This window comes from Podarcis vaucheri, assembly GCF_965113315.1.
Source record: "Podarcis vaucheri genome assembly, chromosome: 16".
NCBI classification, from domain to species: Eukaryota; Metazoa; Chordata; class Lepidosauria; order Squamata; family Lacertidae; genus Podarcis; species Podarcis vaucheri.
The window spans coordinates 10,065,577-10,085,773 of record NC_138754.1 but is presented as its reverse complement, the minus strand read 5'-3'; the positions used below and the strand labels follow the sequence as shown (position 1 = coordinate 10,085,773).

The 20,197-nt window shown below is 49.5% G+C and overlaps 1 protein-coding gene and 1 long non-coding RNA gene across 2 annotated transcripts in view; one reads left to right on the top strand and one right to left on the bottom strand.

The window, feature by feature from the left end:
• The first annotated feature begins 1,582 nt into the window (after positions 1-1,582).
• On the top strand, positions 1,583-6,845 carry LOC309520762. Its single transcript, XR_014214388.1, has 3 exons — positions 1,583-2,116; positions 3,112-3,183; positions 6,750-6,845. It is a non-coding gene; the product is annotated as an uncharacterized lncRNA (long non-coding RNA).
• Positions 4,025-20,197, bottom strand: part of TRIM46 (tripartite motif containing 46) — a 32,528-nt gene continuing 16,355 nt past the window's right edge. Inside the window, exons 5-9 of the mRNA XM_082202690.1 lie at positions 17,798-18,115; positions 13,542-13,663; positions 9,139-9,438; positions 6,766-7,063; positions 4,025-5,414 (exon numbers count right to left, since the gene is read on the bottom strand). Coding sequence (XP_082058816.1) covers positions 5,039-5,414; positions 6,766-7,063; positions 9,139-9,438; positions 13,542-13,663; positions 17,798-18,115 — 1,414 coding nt within the window. The 3' untranslated portion in view covers positions 4,025-5,038. The remainder of the gene's footprint in view (positions 5,415-6,765; positions 7,064-9,138; positions 9,439-13,541; positions 13,664-17,797; positions 18,116-20,197) is intronic.

Sequence of the window (20,197 nt, the reverse complement as noted above, 5' to 3'; positions counted from 1 at the left end):
TTCGATCCCTTTTTGCATATGTGGACCTAAACTATCTACAGTATCCCCCTGCTGGCCCAGGGTGAGAACTTCAGTACATAACAATGCCCTTGGTCAAATGGCTGGTTTTAAATAGGGCAATAAGGAATGTATGTCTAAAGTATACGGTAATACAAAAAATTATTAAGGAATTATAGACATTTATAGAATGTATATAGGGATGTGGGTGGCGCTGTGGGTTAAACCACAGAGCCTAGGACTTGCTGATCAGAAGCTCGGCGGTTCGAATCTCCGCGACGGGGTGAGCTCCCATTGCTCGGTCCCTGCTCCTGCCAACCTAGCAGTTCGAAAGCACGCCCCAAAAAAGTGCAAGTAGATAAATAGGTACTGCTCCGGCGGGAAGGTAAACGGCGTTTCCGTGCACTGTTCTGGTTCGCCAGAAGCAGCTTAGTCCTGCTGGCCACATGACCCAGAAGCTGTCTGCGGACAAAATGCCGGCTCCCTCGGCCAATAAAGCGAGATGATCACCGCAACCCCAGAGTCGGTCACGACTGGACCTAATGGTCAGGGGTCCCTTTACCTTTACCTTACAGAATGTATATATAGTAATCACGCTTAAGTAAGAGCAATGTAGAGAAGCCAGAAGAGGGGTGGAGGGAAGTTAATTCGGATAAGATATAGATGGAAAGGAGAATAATATTGTTAAGCTGTATTGTGTTTGAGATATTTGGGAAAAAAGTAATAAAAATTATTTGGGGGGGGCACAAACAGAAGGTCCCAGGTTCAATTGCTCGCATCTCCCGGTAGGGCTGGGGATTGACCCCTTCATGAAACCCTGCAGAGCAGCAGCTGCCAGTTGGTGCAGACAATACTGAGCTAAGATAGACCCCAGAGGTCTGGCTGTGTAAGGCAGCTCCCTATTATATTACAGCATTGCACCTTGTGATCTAACCAAATGTTTACAAGAAACGTTATGAGTTTTATTTCAGTCCTGTGAGTGTCTTTATTTATGTACAGTTTTCTCTAAGTATACCATAAATTTGGACCATTCTTTTTTGGAATTTCTCATCATCCTGCTGTCGGATTCTTCCAGTTAGCCTTGCTATTTCTGCATACTCCAATACTTTCTGCTGCCATTCTTCAATTGTCGGAATAGCCTGTTGTTTCCATCTCTGTGAGAGGAGTAGTCTTCCTGCTGTTGTGGCATACAGGAAGAATTTCTGATCTTGAACCTGAGGCCTTCTGCATGCAAAGCAGATGAAGAAGAAGAAGAGAAGAGTTTGGATTTGATATCCCGCCTTTCACTCCCCTTAAGGAGTCTCAAAGCGGCTAACATTCTCCTTTCCCTTCCTCCCCCACAACAAACACTCTGTGAGGTGAGTGGGGCTGAGAGACTTCAAAGAAGTGTAACTGGCCCAAGGTCACCCAGCAGCTGCATGTGGAGGAGCGGAGACGCAAACCCGGTTCACCAGATTACGTGACTACCGCTCTTAACCACTACACCACACTGGCTCTCAGTGCTCTACCCCTGAACTACAGACTTTCCCCGCTACTACATCGGAGCATAAGGGACGCAGGTGGCGCTGTGGGTTAAACCACAGAGCCTAGGACTTGCTGACCAGAAGGTCGGCAGTTCGAATCCCCTTGACGGGGTGAGCTCCCGTTGCTTGGTCACTGCTCCTGCCAACCTAGCAGTTCAAAAGCACGTCAAAGTGCAAGTAGATAAATAGGTACTGCTCCGGCGGGAAGCTAAACGGCGTTTCCGTGCGCTGCTCTGCTTCGCCAGAGTCCTGCTGGCCACATGACCCGGAAGTTGTACGCCGGCTCCCTCGGCCAATAAAGCGAGATGAGCGCTGCAACCCAAGTCGGCCACGACTGGACCTAATGGTCAGGGGTCCCTTTACCTTTACATCGGAACATGCTGGTTCATCAAAGGCAGAGGAACTTTTTCAGCACGAGAGCCATGTTGCAGCACGGACCACCTTCCTGGGGACACATGTGGGCGGGGCCAGAGGCAAACAGAGGCGGAGCTTACCTTTCCTACAGGAAGATGCAGTCCAGTAGGGCTGCCATACACCCAGAATACGGCAGTCTGAAACAGTGGACATCGCTGCAGTGTCCAGGAAATTCTTTTTAGGTGAATTTCCTTAAGAATAGCTCTAAAACTTCATTATTATTATTTTGAGATTTATTTATTTTTTTAAAAAAGCTAAGCAACTTTGGTTAAAACTTAAAAAAAAAGCTCTAAAACATTTCACTTGCTGTTATTGTTTTGCGTGTTATAATGATATAATAATAATAACAATAATTTATTATTTATACCCCGCCCATCTGGCTGGGCTTCCCCAGCCACTCTGGGCAGCTTCCAAAAGAATATTAAAATACTGTGATACATCAAACATTAAAAGCTTCCCTAAACAGGGCTGCCTTCAGATGTCTTCTAAAAGTCTGGTAGTTGTTGTTCTCTTTGACATCTGGTGGGAGGGCGTTCCACAGGGAGGGCGCCACTACCAAGAAGGCCCTCTGCCTGGTTCCTTGTAACTTGGCTTAATAATTATATGTATTATTGTGTTTTCTTCTTGCTCAGTGACCCTTGATGGTTGGTGGCTACCAGCAGGAGACAAAAATAAAATTAATAATAATAATAATAATAATAATAATAATAATAATTACTACTACTACTGCTACTACTACTACTAGACGGTAGGCTTTGTTCAGATCATGGATGAGGCAGACTCTAGCAAATGAAAGGGCATGCCATAATAATGGAGCCTAGCCCTTAAGATGTTACCAGACTTCCTTCTTTCGTTGTTGCATTTGCAAACAGAAAACACAGCAGAAATGCCATGACCTCTCTGCAACCCTCACTCTGCAGGTACGAGCCTGCAAAAGGCTGCCCTGTGGAAACTCCCTCAAGTCACAACAAAACTAGCAATTAATTATTGGCTGGAACAGCATAAACTTAAATATCTCTGTTCCTAGTGCTGCAGCGCCCTCTGCTGGCTATTGCCAGAACCAAACACCTGTTGAAAGAACTGAGTGGCCCAGGGACAGTTCTGAGGGCCGCATAGAGAGGCACAGAGGGCCTGAGGCTCTTGCTCCCTCCTAACTTACATGCCCTTTTATTCTCAGACATGTGCAGGAGAAGGACCCACTAGATCACGTCTGCATACGCCAGAAGGATCTGCCCATCTCTACCTAAAGGTAAAGGGACCCCTGACCATTAGGTCCAGTCGTGGCCGACTCTGGGGTTGCGGGGCTCATCTCGCTTTATTGGCCGAGGGAGCCGGTGTACAGCTTCCGGGTCATGTGGCCAGCATGACTAAGCCGTTTCTGGCGAACCAGAGCAGCACACGGAAACGCCATTTACCTTCCCGCTGGAGCGGTACCTACTTATCTACTTGCACTTTGACGTGCTTTCGAACTGCTAGGTGGCAGGAGCAGGGACCGAGCAACAGGAGCTCACCCCGTTGCGGGGATTCAAACCGCCGATGTTCTGATCGGCAAGTCCTAGGATCTGTGGTTTAACCCACAGCGCCACCTGCATCCCCGCATCATCTCTACCTAGGCGGTCCTTAATGGTGGATGAAAGTGACTCACCTTCCTTTCTTTTGGGGGGTGGGTAGCAGCTATCAGGGAGTGGGGGTGTCCTGCAGGAATGTCTGTTCTCCTTACACACTGACATTCAAAAGAAAACCAGGCATTGAAACTTAGAATCATAGAAATTAATAGTGGAAACCGTAGTGTCATGTTCTGGGTGCGAAATGAGGCTTCCTTGGGGAACAGTGAGGAGATCTCAGGTGTGTGAAGGATCCATTTTAGGGACCTTCGTGGAGAAGCAACATCCAGAAAGCAAATGCAGTCAGTCAGAAGAGAGCCGGGTGCGATTCACCGTTCCGTTTAATTTTTTTTTTTTTTTTTAATATCACAACAATCCTGAAGTGAACAGGCAGATCTACACTATAAAATCTTAAACCTGCACGAAAACAGTTTTGATTGCCTTAGTTCACCCCTGCCCACCCCCCTATGTCCCACCCACCTCCCTTTCTCCCTTGGAGGGGGACTCTCAATTCCCCCCCCCAACAGGGGTGACTTATTCATCCCGTTGCCCTTTCACACCCTTTGCCAAAAATCCAGAAATCCACGGTTTGCAAAACCCAAGACAGATTGGAAAAAACAGACTTTGACATCATGTAGACAAGATAAGAGATGGGACTCGATCCAAAAATGAGGAGGGCGAGGCACCTGTGAGGCCTTGCAAGACTTGCAAAGTTGGGGAAGGGGCTCTTTGGAAGGGGGGAGCTTTAAAAAACATTCAGTTCAAAATTGGAGTCAGACCAGGAGAGACGCGACAGGTGCCAATCACCCCGTCGCTGGTGGTGGGGTGTCGATGGAAAGATGTAGGGGGAAAGAGCACAGATGGATTACAGAGTTTAAAAAAGGAAGATTGTATGTGGTTAAAAACATCCCTAATTCGTCCATGCATCAAACGAAACATCCTTACCTCCTCCACAGATGAAAATTCCTGCCCCACAGGGAGCTAGGTTCCTTCAGAGTCTTTGGGGCAAGTATCCCAACTGGGAGAGCGCCCCCCACCCCAAGGCACAAGGACACGGAGGGACCAGAAAAGATGTTGGGGCGTAGCGGGGGGAGGAAAAACAAAGGACCTGATGAAACAGAAAGACATTCCCGCCCCCCACAAGCACACACAGTGTAGCTTATGGGGGCAGCACCCCGCTCTGTCCCGTCCCTGTCCCCCACAAAATTATCTCCACAGCAAACATTCTACGAGGGGAGGTCTACAACAGGATCGCGGTCTTTCGAAAGGCAGAGTCTCTTCTATCCGCTGGAAGGTCCATCAGCCCGCCAGGCGGGGCAAATCTCAGTATGGCCCGCGAGCGGAAGGGCGGCCATTTTGTTGTAGGCCCCGGGCATCCTCCGCCGCTTTCAACAGGCACTCGGAGGCCCGTTTAGCGGGAGGGATGACTGTTCTCGTGCACCGGAGGCCGCCTCCCGCTCGGTTTCCGCCTCCCTCGCGCCAAGAGATGCCAAGAGACGCTCAGTCCATCTTGGAGAAGCCGCCGATGGTGACCTTCCGCTCCTGTCGGTTGGCCACCAGCTCCTGGAGGTGCAGGGCGCCGCCGCCAATGAAGCAGAAGGCGGGGCAGACGGGTCCCGAGCAGTCGATGCCGCACTCCCAGAGGCTGCGGAAGGAGACGGCGTCAAAGAACGTCACCTTGCCCCGCTCGTAGTCCAGGCAGATGCCCACACGGGGAGGCAGCGGCACCGTGCAGTTGCCGGGGTCCCGCGAGGTCAGCGCCACGCCGTGCGAGAGGAGGATCTTGCCCATGCCGATGGTCAGGAAGGCAAAAGGCGGCGCTGTGTCCAGGGTGGTGTCCTCGGCGCCACTGTCATGGCCGCTGTCGGGGTCGTACCTGAGCCACGGGAAACGAGGAGGCAGGCCAGGGGGAGAGGAGGAGTTAGGCCTCAGAGCAACAAGTCCGACGGCACATGAGCCTAGGAAGCTGGCTCGCACCGCGGTCAAGGCCCCAGCCCCCTGGGAACCTCAGGGTCTTCCTTACCATGGGAGCTGGAGTCCAAGAACTACAGTTCCCACCAGCTCCGAGCCAGCCATGGCCGAGGTGTTTTCAGACTCCAGCTCCCATCAGCCCCCAGCCAGCCTGGGCCGAAATATAAACCTTCGCAAGAAGCGACTGACGGTTAATCATCATCATTTATTTCTTATACACTGCCCATCTGGCTGGGCTGCCAGTCAGATTACACAGCTCCCAACAAAATATAAAGGGACAAAGCAAAAGTTTAAAAACTTCCCGAAAACAGGGTTGCCTTCAGACGGTTCTAAAAGTTGTACAGTTATTTATCTCCTTGAAGGAGTGTCTTTACCCTCATCATTCAGTCCAGACAGTGAGATCCAGCTCCCTTCTGGCGGTTCCCTCCCTGCGAGAAGTGAAGTTACAGGGAAGCAGGCAGAGGGCCTTCTCGGTGGTGGCACCCGCCATGTGGAACGCCCTCCCACCAGATGTCAAGGAGATAAAGAACTATACAACTTTTAGAGGACATCTGAAGGTTGTCAGGGAAGCTTTTAATGTTTGACATTTTGCTGTGTTTTTATTATGCTGGAAGCCACTCAGAGTGGCTGAGGCAACCCAGTCAGATGGGTGGGGTACAGTATTATTATTATTATTATTATTATTATTATTATTATTATTCCAACTGGAAGGGGCCTTAAGGATCATCTAGTCCAACCCCCTGCAATGGAGGAATATGCAGTATGTCCCATACGGGGATCGAACCTGCAACCTTGGCGTTATCAGCACCACGCTCTAACCAGCTGAGCTATTACAATATAGCAGTATTTCTATTTATACCCTGATCAATAAGGTGGTCAATATTTCAGTCAATATCCTAATCAATATCCCTTTTGCAATACAGTTGGGTGGAGGTTTTTCTATATACAGTGGTACCTCGGGTTTCATACGCTTCAGGTTCAGACTCCGCTAACCCATAAATAGTACCTCGGGTTAAGAACTTTGCTTCAGGATGAGAACAGAAATCAGGCTCCGGCGGCGTGGCGGCAGCGGGAGGCTCCATTAGGTAAAGTGGTGCTTCAGGTTAAGAACAGTTTCAGGTTAAGAACGGACCTCCAGAACGAATTAAGTACTTAACCCGAGGTACCACTGTATATATAAACTTTATGAAATTAAAAAGACAATTTTCTTGAGAAAACCTGCCCCTCTTCCTCCCTCCAGAATAGCCACTGCTCACCTGGGGCTCGCCACATCCTGGGGTACCTGGAACCACTCTTGCAACTTGCTCTCCAGCCCAACGCCCACCTTGACCAGGTAGGAGCTGGGGTCCACGCAGCAGGCCCAATAGCTGCGCCCCTGGGTGACGGCCACGTCCCCGATCACCAGGTCGATCGACAGGTGGCAGCTGGTCATCAGCCGCTCTGCGGCAAAAAGCATGGGCAGCCCCGGCACGCTCCGGACGGCCCGTTGGTCCTTGCTGATCGCCAGGCGCTCCCGGTTGAACCCCCACCGGTTGTCCAGGAAGAAGTTCAGCACTTGGGAGAAGGCGAAGGTAGGAGGCAGGCAGAAGGAAAAGGAGGAGAAAGAATCTTAACCAGGAAGAACCCGTCCCCCCCAAAAGCTTTTGAGGTGTAGAAACTTTGGACACATCAACACTTTAAACAGCCATGATTCTCCCCCAAATAACTCTGGGAACTGTAGTTTGTCAAGGGTGCAAAAAGTCATTAGGAGGTCCCTATTCCCCACCACAGAGCTACAATTCCCAGAGTTCCTTAGGAAGAGGCACTGATTGTTAAACCACTCTGGGAATTTGTAGTCCTGGGAAGGGAATAAGGGTTCTCCTGACAACTCCTAGCACCCTTAAAATATTAAGAGTTCCCGGGATACTTTTTGGCTTTCTAAAGTGGTCTGATGTTGCTTTAAACCTACAGTGCAGATGGGGCTCATTCATTCGTTCGTTTAAAAAAAAAGATTTGTACAGTGGTGCCTCGCAAGACGAAATTAATTCATTCTGCGAGTTTTTTTTGTCTTGCGGATTTTTCGTCTTGCGAAGCACGGTTTTAACGGTATTAACGGTTTTAGGAAAAAGGAAACAAACTCGCAAGATGTTTTCGTCTTGCGAAGCAAGCCCATAGGGAAATTCGTCTTGCGATGCAAATCAAAAAACGAAAAACTCTTTCGTCTTGCGAGTTTTTCGTCTTGCGGGTTTTTCGTCTTGCGAGGTACCACTGTATACTGCTACATCATTTAAAAATAGCCAAGCGGTTTACAGCAGTAAAACTGTGAAACACCCCGATGAAGGGCTGTATACAAATTCAATAAACAATAACAATAAAACAAGAACCGTACAGGAAAGTGGTGCCTTGTTTCTTGAACAGCTTAGTTGTCGAACAACTTGGAACCCAAACGCTGTAAACCCAGAAGTGTTCCGGTTTGCAAACTTTTTTTGGAAGCTGAACGTGCTCCGATTTGAGTGTTACACTTTCTTTCTGAGTGCCACACGGTGAGGTCTGTTTATGCTATTTATTTTGTGTTTTTGTGGCTTTTTTGTTTTGTTTTACTGACTGTGTGGAACCCAGTTCAGCTACTGATTGATTGATTGACTGCGGAAATGGATAAAAGCTGCAAAGCCACTTTAGACAGTGCAGGTAAGGGGGAAAAATACACGTTCATTTTTATCATCAACAATACTGTTTCATTGATTTTACAGTACAGTGCGTTGTTTATTGCTTTCATTTTATGGATCAATGGTCTCGTTAGATAGTAAAATTCATGTTAAATTGATGTTTTAGGGCTTGTTTTTAAAAGTCTGGAACGGATTAATCGGTTTTGCATTACTTTCTATGGGAAAGCACGCCTTGGTTTTGGAACGCTTTGGTTTTGGAACGGACTTCCAGAACGGATTAAGTTTCAGAACCAAGGTACCAATATAAAACCATTTTTAAAAGTTTAAAACATTTTTCAAAAGTTTGAAACAGGCATGAATTAACCATTGGGGAAGGACGCATTCTTCGTTGCCTGCCTGGTGGGATAGGAAAGTTTTTGGCAGGCTTTTCAAAGAAGAAGAAGAAGAAGAAGAAGAAGAAGAAGAAGAAGAAGAAGAGGAGGAGTTTGGATTTGATATCCCACTTTATCACTACCCAAAGGAGTCTCAAAGCAGCTAACATTCTCCTTTCCCTTCCTCCTCCACAACAAACACTCTGTGAGGTGAGCGGGGCTGAGAGACTTCAGAGAAGTGTGACTGGCCCAAGGTCACCCAGCAGCTGCAGGTGGAGGAGCGGAGACACGAACCCAGTTCAGCAGATTACGAATCTATCGCTCTTAACAACTATGCTCTTAACCACTACACCATGCTGGCACAGAAGGTGTCTGCTGAATCTCTAGGGGCAGATAGTTCCACAGGACCGGGCCGGCGGCTCTAAAGGCTCGGTTTCTCGTCGTTGCCAACTCGGGAAAGGGCCAACGACACACCTGCAGATAATCTCGGTGATCAAGCTGATCCCCAAAGGTCCCCTGGACCCAAAGAACCTTGAAGTGGCACAGTATTTCCAGGTAAACATGCCCTGGTTGTCAGAAAGACAGACTGCCTATATTTTTAGGAGGGTCTTACCGGGCGCTGGCGGCGTGTGCAGGTAGATGTCCTCGCTGTAGTCTCCGAACCCGGCCTTGTTGCACCCCTTGACCCGCAGGACGTAGACGCAGTCAGTGTCCAGGTACTCCACCATCGCGCTGGTGCCACGCACCTCCTCGCGGCGCTGCCACAGCTTGAGGGCCTTCCCTTTGGGCTCGGCGCGCCGGAACTCCACCGTGTAGTGCCAGGCGGACGGCGAGTGCTGCGGCAGGCGCCAGCAGAGGAAGATCTGGTCGTAGGCGTAGGTGCGCTGCGTGTCGATCACGGGGGCCTCCGGCGCTGCGGTTGGGGAGAGAGAGAAAGAAGGAGGGAGAGGGGACAAAGACAGGCGATGTCAGGCGCCGCCGCAGACAACAGGCGACGGGTGCTCTGCACGGACCGACAGACAACTGGCTACAGGCTAAGGGGGTTCCAGAAGGCGAAAAAACGGGGTGGGGGGGAGAGCTGTCGGGAAGACGGGGCAAGCTGCTGAGAGACTCCGGGGAGCAGAAAGAGGCTGAGTGCGAGAGACGGGGAGCAGGGTGGGAAGGGAAAGGGGGAAGAAAGAGAGGAGGAGGAGAGGAAGAGCGGTGGCGTTCGAGGCAGGAGGAGACAGACCATGGCTGAATAGACACAGAAGAGAAGGAGAGAGCTGAGGCGATATGGTGGTGGCCTTGAGAGGGCCAGGACATCGATGGAGAGGGCTGGGGAGCCAGATATGAGTTTCCCCCACTCCTGCCGTAGGACCCAAAAATGAATAAAAGGGGAGAAAACAGCACTGAATGATTGCTGCAAGTCCCTTTGAGTTGCTTTCAGTAAAAAATGAAACAAATAATAAGTTTCATTTGGCCTAGGCAGTGAGGTCCAGCGCCAAGGGCCTTCTGGCGGCTCTCTCACTGCTTTAAGTGAGGTTACAGGGAACCAGGCACAGGGCCTTCTCAGTAGTGGCACCCGCCCTGTGGAACGCCCTCCCATCAGATGTCAAGGAGATAAACAACTGTCTGACTTTTAGAAGACATCCGAAGGCAGCCCTGTATAGGGAAGTTTTAAATGTTTGAAGTCTTACTGTATTTTAATTCGCCTGAAGCCGCCCAACGTGGCCGGGGCAACCCTGTCAGACGGGCGGCATATAAATTATTATTATTATTATTATTATTATTATTATTATTATTATTATTATTATTATTTCTTGGTGGTGATGGGGAAAGAGAAACGAACCCTTTTGGAAACAAAATATGCAACTTACACTGCAGTCCACTGCAGGAATTGTTCCCACTGCATTCAGTGGGGCCTAGAAAGGCTATGCGAGCTAATTAACCTCAGATTTTTTTGATCAGTTTGTTGGTTAAATCGGAAGAAGACTGTAATATTTTGCAGAGGAGGGAGGTGATTTTCAAAAACAAGATTCAGGGGGTCGTATCCTGTGTTAGGCCCTATTGAAAAATGGATGGATATGACATTTGTTTCAATGCGTGTAAAAATTCAGTTAGATGTAACCCGGGACCTCTAAAATGAAAAGGGTGAAGGAAGAAAGCCAGAGAATTAAAAGGGTATTATCCATGTTTTTGTTTGGGCACCAGGGAGTAAAGTTGCTTGAGAGTCCTGGCCCCCTCAACCCAGACCACTAAGGGTCAAAAAATCAAAACGTGTCTTCTTCTGAGAGCCCCACTTCACTCTGGGTGGCCCCAATCCAGAGTGATGCAGGATTACTTCAGCCCTGTCCAGGCAAACCCTGGATCAATCCCATTCGGTTCAGGATCTGGGATTTGTCTAATGCTGGTACACAGCCCTACACAACCTCAATTCTCCCCAACTGGTGTTCAGAGGCCTAATGCCTCCCTTCGATGATTTTGCTGTTGATGTCCTCCAGAACACAACAGATCTCTGCAAGCTACAGGAAGTCTCTCTCCGATATGGAACCATCTCCCTCGGGAGACGGTCGGCTCTCCTTCCTTGAAGGTTTTTAAGCAGAGGTTGGACGGCCCTCTGTCATGGATGCTTTAGCTGAGATTCCTGCATTGCAGGGGGTTGGACTAGATGAAACATGTGGTCCCTTCCAACTCTACCATTCTATGATTCAATGATACAGTGGTGCCTCGCAAGACGAAAAGAATCCATTCTGTGATTCTCTTCGTCTAGCGGTTTTTTCGTCTTGCGAAGCAAGCCCATTGACGGATTAGCGGATTAGCGCTATTAGCGCAATTAGCAGCTTTTAGCGGCTTATCGGATCAGCTGATAAGCGGCTTAGCGGCTTAGAAAAGGGGGGGAGGGAAAAAACCCCGCAGGAACTCGCAAGACCTTGTCGTCTTGCAAAGCAAGCCCATAGGAGATTCGTTTTGCGAAGCACCTCCAAAACGGAAAACTCTTTCGTCTAGCGAGTTTTCCGTCTTGCGAGGCATTCGTCTTGCGGGGCACCACTGTATTTACACAGCTGAGGCAGTTCACCAACTCGCTGCTGGTATTTTGTCACCTCAGGCGACTGCCTGGCTTGCTTCCCAGGAATAAGGGTGGCCCCCAGTTCAGACAGGACAGAAATGTTTAAACGAAAACCAGGGGTAGCCAACCCTCTAGGATTTTGCTTCCCTGCAGCCCCATTGCCTCTGGGGCTGATGGGACTTAGAATCCAGCAACATTTGAGGGGGCTGAATTGTGGCCTAAACCCCTGAATTATACAACGGAGAGTTTTGGCAGAAGTCAAGCTACAGTGGTACCTCGGGTTACAGACGCTTCAGGTTACAGACTCAGCTAACCCAGAAATATTAACTCAGGTTAAGAACTTTGCTTCAGGATGAGAACAGAAATTGCGCGGCGGCAGCAGAAGGCCCCATTAGCTAAAGTGGTACCTCAGGTTAAGAACAGTTTCAGGTTAAGAACGGACCTCCGGAACGAATTAAGCACTTAACCCGAGGTACCACTGTTTTGGGAGAAAAACTTTTGAGTTTTGAAAGAGCAGGGAAGAACTAAATTTAGTTGGGGGGCAAGGAAGGGGCAGTGGACATAGGACCCCTAGAACTCTCTACATCAAACCAGCACCCCTCTGTGTCATGCCTTGCGGAAGAAACTGAAACTATTTCGGTGTCCCAACCGTCAACGCTTACAGTGGTACCTCAGGTTACAGACTCTTCAGGTTACATACACTTCAGCTTACAGACTCCGTCAACCCAGAAATAGTGCTTCGGGTTAAGAACTTTGCTTCAGGATGAGAACAGAAATCATGCTCCAGCGGCGCGGCGGCAGCAGGAGGCCCCATTAGCTAAAGTGGTGCTTCAAGTTAAGAACAGTTTCAGGTTAAGAACAGACCTCCAGAACGAATTAAGTTCTTAACCCGAGGTACCACTGTATTTGGACACGGTTGACAGCAAAACCTAAATCGAGAATCAGCGGTGAGCGGGAAGGAACCCTGCGACCGAACAGCCTTTTTTTTTTACTCTGCACGTGCTCAGAGGTGCTTGGCCCGGCCAGAGCATCTTGAGGACCCGAACCGAACCTAAGCCACACAGGGGGACGGGAGGATGCAGGCGAAGGATGCAGGATGGAGGCGCGAGGGCTGGCGATGGGGGCAGAGGGAGGAGAAAGAGAGAAGTGAGAGAGTGTGTCAGGCGGCTCAGGGAGGGCTGAGGTGGAGGGGGGTCGGCTGGGCGGGAGATGACTTGCCTCATTTTTTTACTTCGATGATGACTCAGCAGCAGCCAAAGCCTATAAACAAAGAGAGGTAAAGCAGGTCTGAGATGGGTCAACAGCCAGGCACGGGGCGGAGGTGGGCCGCTGGGGGGCGGGCACTGCGCCTGGAATATCGGGTGGGCTATGGATCATGGGATGCAGGGGTCGCAGGTCGGGGGGGGGTGAGATGGAGCTGACCGGGGCCAAGAATCCCAGGGTGCGGTCCAGAGGCGATGTGAGAGACGGGGTGGCGGGGGAATCGAACACCCACCCAGCCCACCTTGGGTCTGGAGGGGGATGCGTGAAGGGGGAATGGGGTGAAGCGGAATGGAAGAGGGGGGGAAACGGCCCCCATACTTACCCTCCGCGCCCAAGGGCCGTGGCCTGTCAGATCGGCGCCACACAAGCTACCTTCCCTCGGAGGTTCACAGCGCAGGCCAAGCCCCACTGTTAGGGGGCGGCCCGAGGGCTCCTGGGAGGGGGTCACCCCTCACAGGCCCCAGGCAAGGGGGAATTCGCTTGTCCTGCTATGATCAAAAACAAATCTGCGCCCGCTGCTTTTCACGCAAGGGCGGCGGTTCCTTCGGCAAACTGGACCGGGTGAGGATTTCCTCCGGCGGAAAGGGCACCGGCATGGAACGCGAGGGCAAGGGAAGAATGCCACGACCCTGCTGCCACATCCATTTGAGGCCCGCTTCCTACCACGCCAAAGCCCCCTTGTCCGCCACACGTCCCGTACGTACCTTTGATGAAGGTGAGGTCCGTGAGCAGCTTCAGCTCTCGGCTCACATCCACCTGGAAGTGGCTGAAGGACGAGTTGGCTGCCGGCCGGAAGACCTGGAGGGAGTCGGTCGCCCGGACGATCCTGCCGGCGGGGTGGGGGGTTTGGTGGAAGGAAAGAGGGGGTCAGGCAAAGAGGAGCAGTTTCCCAAGGCAGATCCGAGGCCTACTGTCCTGCCCAGCCTCTGGGCGCTGGGTGCAACGATTCCCATCACCCTGACCCATTGGCTGCCCGCGCTGGGGGTGATGGGAGACGGAGCCCAACAGCACCCAGAGGGCAAAGGTCAGGTGAGACTGAACCGCAGTAGAGATACACACTTCTCTTCAATATATCTGTACTATTTTCATCCATTGTGCTCAGGGGTCATTCAGACGTGCGGAATACAGTGGTGCCTCGCAAGACGAAAAGAATCCGTTCTGGTTCTGTGATTCTCTTCGTCTAGTGGTTTTTTCATCTTGCGAAGCAAGCCCATTGACGGATTAGCGGATTAGCGCTATTAGCGGCTTTTAGCGGCTTATCTGCTGATCGGATCAGCTGATAAGTGGCTTAGTGGCTTAGAAAAAGGGGGGGAGGGGGAAAAACCAGCAGGAACTCACAAGACATTGTCGTCTTGCGAAGCAAGCCCATAGGAAATTCGTTTTGCGAAGCACCTCCAAAACGGAAAACTCTTTCGTCTAGCGAGTTTTCCATCTTGCAAGGCATTCGTCTTGCGGGGCACCACTGTATTGCATTAGTTTTCCTAACTACAATGGTACCTCGCATTACATGCGCTTCAGGTTACAGACTCCACTAACCAAGAAATAGTGCTTCAGGTTAAGAACTTTGCTTCAGGATGAGAACAGAAATCGTGCTCCAGCAGCGCGGCAGCAGCAGGAGGCCCCATTAGCGAAAGTGGTGCTTCAGGTTAAGAACAGTTTCAGGTTAAGTACGGACCTCCAGAACGAATTATGGTAAGTATTTAACCCGAGGTACCACTGTACTCAGTTTCAGGGGCAGCAAAAAAAGCGGGGTTCGTGGCACAAAACATGGGTTTTACCTTGGGTTAAGAACTTTACCTCAGGATGAGAACAGAAATCGAGTGGCAGCGGCAGCGGGAGGCCCCATTAGCTAAAGTGGTACCTCACGTTAAGAACAGTTTCAGGTTAAGAACAGACCTTCAGAACAGACTTCCGGGGTTGACGCGATCTGGGAATGGCGGATTCCCTCCGAGCTCCGGAGGGAATCGGCTCAGCAGGGGACGGGTCTTTGCCGTGCCGGCGACACGGGGACCCTTAAAACCGCAGGCGCGGAATGCCTGCGGACTGAAGACTCGGCGGGTGCCTTAAACGCCCCCCCTGATTCGCGAAGAGCCTTTTTAAAGGCTGCGGAGGGGATACGGGGGGTGGCGCGGCACTGAGAGTCCATCGCTACCTCTGCTGAGCGAAGCCGCGAGCCATGACCGGAGAGCGCTGACTTCCTTCCTTGAAATTCGGCTGAAAAAACAACCCGTGAGTAATTTGGACTTGGCTTTTAAGAAATTTATCCACTGAATTTGAGACGATCGGGGGATGTGCTAAAAGGAAGTCCGCACCCCCTACCTTGCAGACGATCTAGAGCAACGAAAAAAGAACTAAGCTGGAGTGCCTACCCTGTAAAGGGTGAGTTTTAAAAAAAAGACAGTAACTTCCAAGATTTGGAAATTTTGAGCAGGAGAGAGGAGTGTTGGATGTTTTATGTTCTGTTGTAAACAACCCCCCCTCCCGGGCCCGGGAGCGTCCTGCTTTGGAGCTGGTTTAAGAAGTGCAGAGTTTGACAGCTGTCAAAGCTGTCAAACGGACTGTTAATAGTGGAAAATTGCTACCTAAGTTACCTCTGGATTAAAAAGAGTTACAATTGATCTAAAATTGTTGGAAATAAAGAAACAATAACAAGACAGAGGACTGTTGGGGAAAAGAATACTAAGTAACCAGATTCCCTCTAGAGGGAATTCTGTGGAATTACAATGGCTGTGGATGGAAAGATACTGGGAGAAATCGAAAGGATGTTCTATTTGGTTGGAATCTTACAAGAGCAGACTACGGCTATGAGTGAACAATTGATGACCTTGACTTCTGAAACAAGTAGTCCTGCTGAATGTAAAGAGGACCTCAATGAGAAAGAATCCACAGCTGAACCAGAAATGATAATAAAAGCAGAGGAGAAGACAAAACAAGAAAGAGAAGAAGTGATGTGGGAAAATATTGAGCAGAAGCTGACGCCTGTGGAATACAAACAAGGAGATTATTGGAGTAAATCTACTATAAATCCACGAAAGATGCAGAAGACGAAAGTGGAGGCCCTGGGAGTCTATGAAATTAAGGAATTTAAAATAAAGAAATATAATTGGGGCCTCCACATAGACTCTGACTTTGATTACCTTCAAGATTTATGCCTTGTGGAAACTCTTCAGCAGCTGTTAGCAAATATGGGAAGAGACTTTGGATTGATGGTGAAAGAACTCTTTCGAGATGTGACAACTGGCATAAAGGGTTACCAACAAGACCGGCGGAGAGGGACTGAAAGAGATGGGAGGGCCTCGGACGTGAGGAACCCGGGCTAAGAACTGTTATTTTGGACATGCTTTGGGAAGGGACGCAAACCGGGGATGGGAGGGAGGGAAAAATCAAGTTCTAACAACACTCATGATTATGCGATTTGGTTAAAAAGATCATTATTCAAGACAAAATGGGAAATCGATGGAAGGGAATTGAGGTCCAACTTAGAAAAAATTAATTTTGTTTGTTTTTATAAAAGGACTAATATTAGGACAGGGAAATGCCAATTTGCTGACATAAATTTGGAAATGGGGATGCAAGGGAGGGGGTAGGGGGAAGTCAATGACCAGGGTTAGGAAATAATATCTTCGGGAAAGTATATATGTTTGTTGTTGTTTTCTTTTTTTTCTTTGTTTATGTGTTTATTTGTTTTTTGTGTTTTTGTCTTTGTCTATATAAAATGTGAAAACCCAATAAAAATTTTATAAAAAAAAAAAAAGAACAGACCTTCAGAACAAATTAAGTTCTTAACCCAAGGTACCACTGTACAATGTTTTTTTAATGTTCATTTTGCGCCCCAGTACCTGTTGCATTACGGAACTACGGCAATGTACTGGCATGTTGGCTTGAATTTTTATTTACACCACTGGGTAGGCCACATGACGAAACAACAAAAGGCATTGGGCCACGTTGCTATCCCTCAACACACAACAACACTCTCGTTCCGCACATGCCTGCTTCTGTTATTATTAAAGGCATTAAAAACTGCATTCCAGGCTGATTTTCCTACTCATATTGAAATATTGCCCCTCAATGAGACCAAACTTTCATCAGTAAAACACCACACGCCCACATTCCACAGTGCTTCACACATTAAATGCTCGCTTCCGTCTGAGACTCAGAAAATGTTGTGACAGGAAATGTGGCCGCCATCAGGGGTAGCAACGGAACTGACAATTCACCGTGCTAGAGAAGAAACTAAAAATGTATTTTTTTTAGTTTCTTCTCCCGTTCGATTCACAAAATGTTTAGGGGTACGCGTACCCCTGCGTCCCCCCAGAAAAAAAGCACTGGCATAATGAAGGAATACAGTGGTACCTCGCAAGACGAATGCCTCGCAAGACGAAAAACGCGCAAGACGAAAGAGTTTTCCATTTTTTGAGTCATTCCGCAAGACGAATTTCCCTATGGGCTTGCTTCGCAAGACGGAACGTCTTGCGAGTTCTTGCGAGTTTGTTTCCTTTTTCTTAAAGCCACTAATAGCCGCTAAGCCGTTAATAGCCGCTAAGCCGTTAATAGCCGCTAAGCCGCTAATAGCCGTGCTTCGCAAGACGAAAAAACCGCAAGACGAAGAGACTCGCGGATTAATTTCGTCTTGCGAGGCACCACTGTACCGACCCGCTGTAAGAAACCTCTCGAAAGCTGACACTTGTTGCTCGATTTTGCTATCAGAGCTAACTGCCAAACTTTCCAATGCCACATGGCGGCGGGTGCTCCTTCCAGAAACTTCCAGTGCTAGGTTTCTCACCTAGCTGCCGACAATAACTGACCAGTAAGACATTAGGAAACGCACATGTGTGTTACCAGCCAAGAAAAAGTTGAGGGAAGCAAGCTCCCGGGGATTTAGTTCTCTCCCACCACGGCACGAACTTCCCCAGGTGCCATTTTAAATTTGTTGCATCCACACACACACACACACACACACCTGTTATGCAGCTGCTTGGCAGCCTGGACAAAGCAGGGTTGGTCCGTCTCCTTGAGCACCTCCTGGGTGTAGCCCACCATGCCGGAGTTCTCCATCATGGCACGGTGTTCGTGCAGCTGTGCCCTCAGGTTGGAGACGCGGTCCTGCCGGCACTCCTCGATGGCGTTGAGCAGCGACGACTGCTTCTCCTCCAAGAGGGCGCTCAGGCCGCGCATCAGCCGGGCCACTTCCTCCTTGGCCTGGGCGCCATTCGCCTGCAGGGAGGCAAAACACGTGGGGACTGCGTTCAGGGAGGCAGGAGGGGATATACAGTGGTACCTCGGGTTAAAAACACTTCAGGTTACAAACACTTTGGGTTACAGACTCCGCTAACCCGGAAGTAGTACCTCGGGTTAAAAACTTTACCTCAGGATGAGAACAGAAATCACGCGCCGGCGGCAGCAGAAGGCCCCATTAGCTAAAGTGGTACCTCAGGTTAAGAGCGGTTTCAGGTTAAGAACGGACCTCCGGGATGAATTAAGTTTGTGACCAGAGTACCACTATATTGTTTATTAACATCCTTCTCAACTTGCACTAGCAAGTTCCTTGACTTAGCAGAGTTTCACATTCCCCTTTTAAAGACATGGCAGGTAGCTGGTTGCAGGCTTGTGTAAGACTCTTACTATTAGGTTCCTGGCAAGTTCCCTTATATCCCTCTTAAAAGAATAAACATGCCACAATCTTGTCTAAAGTCAATAAAAGAAGTTTACTCACATTCAGTTCACACTTGGATCCCTGAAGGCAGACTTAGTTACAATGTATATACATGTGGGTCTATCCCAGGCATAGGCAAACTTGGCCTTCCAGATGTTTTGGGACTACAACTCCTGTCTTCCCTAGCTAACAGGACCAGTGGTCAGGGATGATGGGAGTTGTAGTCCCAAAACATCTGGAGGGCCGAGTTTGCCTATACCTGATCTATCCCATATGGGAATAATCCCAGTGTCCTCTGTTGGCTGAGAGCCAACAGAGCATATCTAGCTAAAAAGCTGCTCCAACCACGGAGGAAGTCAAAGAGAGAGAGTGTGGCAGCATGCCTTGTCTTTTTGTTACCTGGACAGGTGAGGTCACGCCCACCTCTAGTCACTTGCAAAGGAAGTATGTCCCAGCCAGGAGGAAACAGGAAATTTTCGACTGGCTCGGCCAAACATTCCCCCGCATGTCCACTCTAGGAAAACAAGGAATGTTGTACTTGACTGCCACTTATGTATCACATCCCACAAAACAAGAGGACAAAAAGTGGTGGCGGCGGCAGCTCTCTGGTTTGCAGAGGGGCACCTGTGGCTCTGCTCCTCATTCAGCTACTAGAAGGGCCACCAAGGATCATTCAGGAATCCCAGCTGAAGAATCCCTGACAGATGGTCATCCTCTCTTTAAAACCCTCCAGCGGATAGGAGTCTGCCACCTTCCGAGCAAGTCAGATCCACTGTCAAACAGCTCTCACCGTCAGAAAGTTCTTCCTGACGTTTAGTCAGAATCTCCTTTCTTGTCATTTGAATCCATTGGGTTTTGGCCCTACCCACCCCCACCCCAAACAGGAGAAAACAAATTTGCTCCATCTCCCATGTGATAATTTTGTTGTTATTATTAATGCAGTGTAAACACGGACAACTAGGAAACACTGGCCTGCAAGTGCTCTGGTTGGAGAACAGCCTTTGCCAATGGTGTTGTGGGTTTTGAAGACACTCGAACTCAGGACGCAAGGGAGACACGTGCTAAGAGGAAGGCACGCTTGGCCCGGAAACCTATGCCCCACGGCCCAGAAACCTATGTCTCCACTGTGGAAGGAAGTGTGGATCCAGAATTGGCCTCTAAAGTCACTTACGGACTCACTTCTGAAAACCATGTTTATGGAAGACAATCTTACTCGGCTATGAGGGATCGCCAAAGAAGAAGAAGAGGATTATTCATACACTGCCTGTCAGGGAACTGCCATCAGAGGCAAGAGGAGAGGTAAGACGCTCCAATGATACAGGGGAGGGAACTAGCAAGGCGAGAGAGAGAGCTTCCGCTGGGGAAGGAAATCCAGGGGACACCAGGGAGAAAGGGGAGGCTGAGAGTACTGCGGAGGGGAGGCTCCGAGACTCTTCCAGTGAAATCAGCGGAGAGAGCACAGGACCTCCGCTTGGCACGCCCACGCTGCGCAGAAGGCTTCCACGCAGAGAATCTAGGAGGAGACTTGGCGTCAAAGAATTTCTATGTTGGAGGAAGTTTAGGAGACGCCCACTCATGAATTCTGCCAGGGACTAAGACAGTCGCGTTGTAAGGGCTGTCAAACCTGGGAAAGGTTTAGCTATACAACCAGCTTGGAGCAGTTTGCAGTTCACACACAAGCAACCCCACTTCCCATTACACCGCCCT